The 9,595-nt window shown below is 45.3% G+C and overlaps 1 protein-coding gene across 1 annotated transcript; it reads right to left on the bottom strand.

The window, feature by feature from the left end:
• Positions 1-8,622, bottom strand: LOC310879634 (uncharacterized protein; the record flags this gene model as incomplete). Its single annotated transcript, XM_083794404.1, has 4 exons — positions 1-2,349; positions 4,514-4,540; positions 6,469-6,647; positions 7,548-8,622. Coding segments are annotated over 4 exons (1,407 nt in total), but the record flags the coding sequence as incomplete, so codon positions are not given.
• Positions 8,623-9,595: the final 973 nt, after the last annotated feature.

The following is a 9,595-nucleotide window of genomic DNA, read 5'->3' as shown; positions in this document are numbered from 1 at the left end:
AGGACCTCAATGGAAACAAGTCCGCAAGGACCGTTTTGTGTAAATCCTTTTAGACCAAGTTGAATGACTGCTGCTTGCATTTCTGTCTAATAAAGTATTCAATCAATCAATCAAAACCCTTGAGTCGAGAATTTTACATTTGTGGAGTAAATTCGAAGCTTTTCCACCAAAAACAGCCCATCGACATGAACCCTTGACCCCAGCTCATTGTTTCCTCGAGTGTTATGAACAGTTAAAAAAGTATACAATTCCATGCAAAGTAACTTCGAAATATTATTCTTAAATAGTTTTAGAAAGAGGTTTGGAATACTTGAATACTCTTCCAACACACTGGTTTAACAACTTAAAAAAGGAAAAGAAATCATATATAATATATTTCTCATTCAACCTTCTCCACAGCTAATGTGATCTATTTAGATATAATGCAGTTGCCCCAATGAATTTCTAGCATTCATATTCATAGATCAAATACACATCCTATACCTCATAGTTCAGTATATTACATATAGCAACTGACTAACACAAAAAGCACAAGTCAATGAAGCGACATCGCCAGTAAAGATCAAATAAAATATTTTCTTTTTTCAGAATACAAATTCCAATTCCTATCCAATACTTTAATTGATAGACTCATACATTGCAGTGACTCCCAACATGACCCGCAGTGCTTCTTAAACTCTCTAATACGATTTAGAGAAGAAAAGTTTAGTGTTCATAAACGATCTATCAAACTGTGGTCATACCAGATATTCACTTTGACTCTAAAAGCCGACAGAGACTGCAGTAACGGTAGTAGAGGAGAAGATAAAATATTACATGGCATGCATTCAGAAACAGCGACATAATCTCAAGAAGAGATTACAGACATACTGTAAGTGTAGAGAGAACTTGCAACTGCAGTTTAATACCGTCAATGGTGATCGATCTGAGGTTGGCTTTTAAAAAATGATTTCCCCACTTTTAGTTGAACATTTTGAACGAATGAGATGGAAGATGGGTCTTTGACTAACGGTGAACAGACATTTCACGCTGATAGGCACACATTAATAACATACATTTCATGTTTAATTTTAGGCATTTAGCTGGCACTCTCTTAAACCGGAGTGTCTTATATTGCGCGAGCAGGTCAGGATTCAGTGTCTTGCTCAAGGGCACTTCAACAAAACGCACAGCGGCAGGGATTTCAACCTAGACAGCTGCTCTTACTAGTTTAGACTTAGAGCATGGGATACTGATAACCAAAGTCAGTTGGAGATATTTCAGGAATCCAGAATAAATTACATCGTTTTGCACACACACAAAAATGTCCCTTGACGCCATTCTTTTTGAATAGGTCCGCACGAGTTCATAGCCAGGGACACATCTACTGATTGTCTTTGCTCAGATAATGGCTTTTCTTTAAAAAAAGAACATTCTAAAGGTATTTTGAAGGTCTGGTGAAGTGATTTATTGTGGTGGGTAAAACCACTTCTCTGTTCTCCTTTCATACACAGGCTTTTGGTTTGTACAATCACTAACCAATTAATATTTGCTCCTCTCCATTTAAAAAAAAACACATCACTTCATCTTTTGTATTCTGTTTCTCAGATGGAAGGCAAAATCCATCCTCATACTGTAATGTAAAATACTGGAAAAACAGGATTAATTTAAAATCAAGAAATCACTCCTGGTCCTTTTTTTTCAGAACACTTCCCCTGACCTCGAGTGAATCCTTAGAGTTGAGCTCCTACTTCATAATATGGGCCACAAAGTGTTTGTAATGTGTGAGATATCCAAGTATTTTAGTTTATACCAGATTGTCAAAATGTCTCCAATGTAAAAAGCACTATCAGAAGGCTCTAAAACCGCCAGCCTCTTCTTTGTGCTGTATCTCTTGCATTGCATTGCCTCTATGTAGTGTCAGTTTCCACTGGGACCAACAACACGATTCCACATCGCAACGCTCCAAACCATTAGCCACGCCCTCAAAAGCTCTAGTCAGCCAATCACAAGTCGTTACATCTCCAGGATGGGTGCCCCATTGGCCAAGCCAGCGGGTCATGTGATCATTGGAATACTATAAGTAAAATAAATACTGCTGGTCGTCCTGACTCGTTCAACTTCATTCTTCCTCACTTCCTTCTCCACTTCCTCCTCAAAAAGGAGCAATTCACTCCTTTTCCTCCACTACTCTTCTTCTACCCTCCCTCATCTCGTCCTTCTGTCCCTCGGAAAAGGAGCGGATTACTCCTCTTCCTCCTCTTCCTCCTCCTCCTCCTCTTCTTCACCGTCCTCGTTGGCATAGATGCCAGCCTCCCACTTCAGTGCCATGTTGCTCTTCCTCCTGGTGACGCGAGTGGCCTCCAGGACCTGCCAATCACAGGGGAAGCAGCGAATCAGAGCTCAGTCACACTCATGGCAGGACACTGTGTAACACACACCGTAGAATCCTCAGTGTCAATAATGCTTTTGTAACTCTGACTGTGAGTGTACAAAGTTATAAAATGAACACTGAGGATGTTGCAGTGTGTGTGTGGTTAACCACATCTTCCAAGGTGTAAACAGCAACACAAACCACATGCATTCAGTTTGAAACACTTTGGGTGCGCTTCATTAAGCTTCTGTGGTAATGAATGATCACATTCAACAAGACAACCTAGAGGTGTACAGAGCTGAGCCAGACAGATTGACATACAGTATATTATGAACACAGACAGGCAGACAGACAGACAGACAGACAGACAGAGGACAGACAGACAGACAGACTCTGTACTCACTTTGCACAGCCCAACAAATAATGTGCCCACCTACTATAAAGCCCATAAATCAAGCGCACCTCAAGTATTTGAGCCCGTACACCCCCCCCCCAACACACACACACACACACACACACACACACACACAAAGGTTCATGCTTGAACATCCACTAGGACCTACAATGCAGGTACACGCACGCACGCACGCAAGCACGCACGCACGCACACACACACACACACACACACACACACACACACACACACACACACAGAGGAGAGGGGTGGGTGGTCTGTGTTATTTGTAATGACGATAATATCTTGATAATATTGTTTTCACAGCAATGTTATGTAATGGCAATGGTGCTCAGGACTAGGAAATAATAGTTGCCAACAACATAAATGACGCCATTTATGTCGTTGTCAACCCACTAATGTTGTTCAGAAAACCTTTTTGTGATTCTTCGTAAAATTTCTGAAACAGTTTTGGACATATGAGGTGTCCACCCGACACAGAGATGATTTGTAGAATTGGCCTCAGGTCTTAATGGGTTAAACAAACAAATATAGATTAATATAGGAAATTAGGAATAATAAATAAAGAACTGTTTTAGGATTTGTTGAACACTGCATGTGTGTACTTATGCGTCTGCCTGTGTATGCAGCCTGCATGTATGTGTGTGTGTGTGTGTGTGTGTGTGTGTGTGTGTGTGTGTGTGTGTGTGTGTGTGTGTGTGAGGGTGTGTGTGCCGCGCGCGCGCGCGTGTGTGTGTGCGTGCGTGCGAGCGTGTGTGTGTGCGTCCGTGCGTGTGCAAAAACATGCTGACTTGAAGGGTCAAAGGTCATATAAAATGCATGGATAAGCACATGCAGAATCAACACCACAGAACAAAACACAACAAAGCAGACCTGTACAAATGTATCCGTGTGTTTAAATGTGCGTATGACATGTATGGTGTTTTGGGGGGGAAAAAACATATAATAAATAATTCATAATAAGTTATTGAAAAAACACGGCCCCTCACGTATTAACTAGGACAAGGACCAAGGATGTGTGTTTTGTGTATTTAGGAGAGATAACAACTCAATTGTGTAGACTTCTTGTAAATTAAGTAATTCAGATATTTAACTAATATTTAAATAATGTAACGGGTCCATTTGGTTTTATTTTACGCTCTCAAGAGTTAAAGGATCTATAAGGATCCATTTGGTTACCAACTCTCCATCATTTAGCTGGGGACCACCTGGAACCCCCTCAAGGACCACTGGTGGTCCCCGGACCACTGGTTGGAAACCACTGGTCTAACAATTACAATGGATATGAAATATCTAAATACTGAATCATGCAACTGAAAAACTGTCTTGGGGGGTGGGGGCGCTCACAAAAGCCTGAGCGGACAACAAAAATGACCCCAAACATGTTTTGAAAGTGAAACATATATCCCTTTAACCCATTCTGACCGGGCATCCATTTTGGTGTCGGCATCATGTTATGCTTTAGCTATTGAAAAATAGCAGATCTACAAGCTCATATCGCGCCACCGAGTGGCGCGATACGAGCTTGTAGGTCTGCTATTTTTGAAAAATCGAACAGCGACTGACATTTCTAGAATCTGATCTCAGGTCAGAATGGGTTCATCAGACCAGTGTGTGTCCGGCGGAAACCTCGTATGAATCTGATCTCAGGTCAGAATGGGTTAATTGAGGGATACAGGTGTACAGGTGTGCGGCAGCTAGGTGCAGGTGTGTGACAGACAGGACAGCTATACCTCAGCGGTTACCTCGTTAGCCAGCAACATACGGGCATACTGAGCGACCAGCAGGAGAGAGTCCACAGTACACACAGTCAACATGTGTAATGACATCAGGTATCAACAACAACAACAACTACAGACATTATGCATAGCACATTTTAAAAGAACACAAATAAATAAATAGCCCTGTAGCCGCGATTCCCAACCTGTGGGTCGAGGTTCACTGGTGGGCTGTGAATTGTGGTGATATTGGACGTGGGCCTAAAATATGATGTAATTAGGTTTTCAATGTATTCAGTCCCGGGATGCAGGGATGGTCTTTTAGATGAGTCCCAGAGACATTTTATGAGTCCCACTTCAACGACGTTATAGGAGTCATATTTTGCCATTTTTACAAATTGCAGCATTTAACTCCCATTTCATTTTATATGGTTATAATGTGGTTATATTCATGTAGACAACAGAAGAAGAAATGATTATTATAACTAAAGCTAGCAAAATAAACTGATCGAGTGAGTCCATGCATCTCTGAGATGTAGTGTTGTTTTTGACTGCAAATGTCTATTTAGTTTTAGTCACATTTAGTCACCTGGAATTTTTTTGTGTTTTAGTCGACTAAATCTACAGTGGATTTAGTCTACTAAAATTGGCAGGCCTTGATGGCGTTGTCATGGCTGATTTTACACTTGCTGAAAATAGCTGATCTACAAGGTCACAGTCACAACGCATCGCAGCGCAACACGCTGTGAGCTTGTAGATCGGCTATTTTCAGCATGAAACCAAGCAGAAAATGTCTTTTAGTTCTACTGGAACTCTTCTCCACTCCACACATTTTAGTCTAGTTTTTATTTGTTGACAAAATTGTCAACAAATTAGTTTTTATTTAGTTTTGGTTTTCCTCAGTGTAAAACGGTATTTTTCGTCATAGTTTTAGTTGACGAAATCAACACTACTTAGATGCAACTTTGTGAAAAATGAATAAGCTTTTGCTGTCCTCCTCATGAATAATTGAAATTCAGCGGTGAGGTTTGTTTACGGGTTGGGTCGTTTCAATCTTTCTGGTTTAACCACGCCACGCGACCCGACCCAGAAATGGAAAGCGGCCGTTGTCTCTGCCTCACCTTTAATGAAATACGCGTGCCATTGTTCTTGATTTGTGGTACAAGACAACTTTGTGCATTCATTACATTTTCAGTGGCAGTTCCACACGGAACTTGAAATGTGTCATTTCTCCACTGTTTAAAAATAAATAGAAGTTACTAACTGTATTAGAAAGGGGAACACAGGGTGATGTAATCTTCCTAAACGACGGCGTCCTCATCACTGAAACCCCCTGCTGTTCTGATTTCACTTTCACTCCCACATCCCCGTTAGACGGGGAAAACCCCAGCACTGTCAAATCCCCGGCGGTGATGCAACTCTGAGACTGAGTGTGCTAGTGGAAACTAACAGACCCGTAATATTGTGTTCCCACTTTTAATACAGTATTATGTCTAATACCTAGTAACCTTTGCATTAGTTAGCTAGTACAATAGTACAGCTAGTCACAACAAGGTGACCTAACTGTGAGAGGGAAAATAAATACACATTCTACTGTGTCTTCATGGTTGTCGTTGAACAGGAAAGAGTTAAAATGCCACTCAGGACATTACAGACAGGATCCTGCCCTATCGGCCACATGACATGATTTACAGCGAGATCAACATTTCTCTCTCCTCTATTTCTAACTCCCCTCTGTCTCTGTGTCTCTCTCTCTCTCTCTGTTCTACCTCTAGCTGTCTGTCTGTCTGTCTGTCTGTCTGTCTGTCTGTCTGTCTGTCTGTCTGTCTGTCTGTCTGTCTGTCTGTCTGTCTGTCTGTCTGTCTGTCTGTCTGTCTGTCTGTCTGTCTGTCTGTCTGTCTCTCTCTCTCTCTCTCTCTCTGCCTCTCTCCCCTCTTTTCCTTTCATTCCCTTCACCAGGTGTTCATGATTGGTATACTTACACTGTTGTCCTCCAGGTTCTCCTTCTTCTTCACCTTGTGTGTCTCGTAGTCCTCCATCAGTGTCTGCATGTAGTTCTTGGCCCGCGAGCCGCTGGAGTCCTCGCTGCCGGCGTCAGACAGCGTCCCCTCGGAGGTGGACGGGGAGACGGGCGGCGCGTGGCCGACCTTCTCGATCTTCCCTGGAGGTCACAGAGAACACGTAGCGTTCAGTGGAGTCACCTTGCAGTTGTTACAAGTTGTGTTTTCTCTCTAAAGTGATGCATACTGCAGTGAGCTGATTTTTGTATTATTTAACCACCGACCCAGCGCCCCCTATTCTGGGGGGAGCATTCGTCGGGAAATAGCCAATCGACAAGCTTGTGTGATTGTCGATTGGCTGTTGCCAAGAGATTTGCTGTAGAAGGAAACAAGGGCAGACCAAGGATAGAGCCAAGGATAGAGCCAACTCAGGTCCATTTTAGAGGGTTTAAGTCAGTGGTTTTCAACCTTTTTAAGTGGTGCAAACCACTTCTACGTCCAGCTTACAATGCCTTGCACGTGTTTGTTTGTGTGTGTGTGTGTCTGTCTGTGTGAGCATGGAACGAGAGAAGTATGTGACATGGCTGCCACCTGCTGGACGCACGGGAGTTGCACCACTTGGTTCACACTGGTGTGATTTTTAATATCAAGGCCCATTATTTATTCAGCATTTGATCCACAGAACACCATTTGATGAGATTTTGACACACAATGCTGTTAGCAAACATCGATCAAAATAACAATTCTTCTACATTCTCTAATTGTGTAGACTTCTTGTAAATTATGTAATGCAGATAGTAAACAATTATGTAACTCTTGAGAGCGTAAATTGAATCCAAAATCCATTTGGTATTTTGGTTTCATTTTACGCTCTCAAGTCTATAAGGTTTCATTTTCATTTTTGTGCAATATAAATAAAATTCATTATTATTATTATTATAATAAGGGTCCATTTGATTACCAACTCTCCATCATTTAGCTGGGGACGACCTGGAACCCCCTCGAGGACCACTGGTTGAAAACCACTGGTTTAAGTAACTATACTGTTTGAGGAAACTCACCTGGCGCTGTTCTGGCCGTCAGGGTGAGCCGTGCCGGCAGGCTGTTGCTCTTCACCTTGTCCGCCGCCGACATGGCGTTCGGCCGCATCATCGGCGCCGTCGTCCGCACGGCTCCTCCGCCCGCCGCGCTGTGACGCACGGCTCCTCCGCCCGCCACGCTGTGACGCACGGCTCCTCCGCCCCCCGCCGCGCTGTGACGCACGGTGATGACGGGCTGCGCGTCCCTCTCCTTCTTAAGCTCCTCCTCCCTCTGCTGCGCCGCTCGGATCTCCTCCTCGATCATGGACAGCGTGCGCTGCTTCCTGGAGCGGAGGCGGAACGGCCCGCTGGCGACGGCGGCGGCCCCCTCCGCCGCCTCGGGGCCGCGCGGCGCCGCCGCCGTGCTGCGCAGCTCGGCCGCCTCCGAGTACTTGCTGAAGTAGCTGAACTCGGGCCGCTCCGGACTCGGGGGAGACGGGGACCGGTAGACGGGGGTCGGCCGGGGAACAGGGGCCGACACTGGCTCCGGGGGTCCGGGGGCCGGGGTGGAGGCGGCGAGCGCCCTGGCGTAGGAGGACTGGATCTTGATCCTGGGTCCCCCGTCTCTGGGTCTCTGCTGCTGTTGCTGCGGAGGAGGAGGGGAGACGGCCTGGGTCTGTGGAGGAGACCGGCGCTCCTCCTCCTCCTCCCGCAGGGAGACCGAGGAACCTTCCTGGGACGTCTCCAGGACCTCCGCCGGGCCGTCGGGCTGAGGGGAGGGGTGTGGCGGCGGGACCGGGCTGGAGGACAACGCGGGGGAGGAAAAGGCAGGCGCCGGGCTGACGGACAGAGGCGAGATCTCGGAGGGAGAGGAGGCCGCCGACGGGTGCCAGCGGTCTCCGTTCTGCGCCGCCAGGGCATTCTGGATGGCGTCGTGCACCAGGACGCCGGCGTGGTACTCCAGGTCCTCTTCCGTGGGACTGCCGCTGCTGCGGGGCTGGGGGGTCGGCGGCGACACGGGAGTGAGGGGCAGCGGCGTGGGGGGCAGAGAGGCACCGCTGTCGGAGATGTTGTCCAGGCTGAAGATGGTGGTGTCCTGAGAGGAGGAGGCGACAGTTAGTCAAACTAATCGATTGAATGGATTATTATATTATTAAAAATGACACTCAGGTTAAGTGAGGTGGCGCCCACTGTGGCTGCCACACGACGTCACTGCTTAACCCATTCTGAACGGGCACCCATTTTGGTATCAGCATCATGTTATGCTTTAGCTGTTGAAAAATAGCAGATCTACAAGCTCATATCGCGCCACCGAGTGGCGCGATACGAGCATGTAGGTCTGCTATTTTTTGAAAAATCAAAGACACTCTTAGAATCTGATCTCAGGTCAGAATGGGTTAATAATGAAACTGTCAGGATGTAATAGACATTTTTAGAATCTGATCTCAGGTCAGAATGGGTTAACCCATTCTGAACGGGCACCCATTTTGATGTTGGCATCATGTTATGCTTTAGCTGTTGGAAAATAGCAGAGCTACAAGCTCGTAGCGCGCCACCGAGTGGCGCGCTACGAGCTTGTAGGTCTGCTATTTTTCAACAGCTAAAGTTTGAAACACCAAAAGGGGTTCCCGCCCAATGGGGAACCCCTTTTGTTATGCTTTAGCTATTGAAAACGCACCCATTTTGGTGTTGGCATCATGTTATGCTTTAGCTATTGAAAACGCACCCATTTTGGTGTTGGCATCATGTTATGCTTTAGCTATTGAAAACGCACCCATTTTGGTGTTGGCATCATGTTATGCTTTAGCTATTGAAAACGCACCCATTTTGGTGTTGGCATCATGTTATGCTTTAGCTATTGAAAACGCACCCATTTTGGTGTTGGCATCATGTTATGCTTTAGCTATTGAAAACGCACCCATTTTGGTGTTGGCATCATGTTATGCTTTAGCTATTGAAAACGCACCCATTTTGTTGTTGGCATCATGTTATGCTTTAGCTATTGAAAACGCACCCATTTTGGTGTTGGCATCATGTTATGCTTTAGCTATTGAAAACGCACCCATTTTGTTGTTGGCATCATGTTATGC

Source organism: Protomyctophum parallelum, assembly GCF_964188405.1.
Source record: "Protomyctophum parallelum genome assembly, chromosome: 21".
NCBI lineage: Eukaryota > Metazoa > Chordata > Actinopteri > Myctophiformes > Myctophidae > Protomyctophum > Protomyctophum parallelum.
The sequence above is the reverse complement of the archived record's forward strand: the minus strand, read 5'-3'. Positions and strand labels throughout refer to the sequence as shown.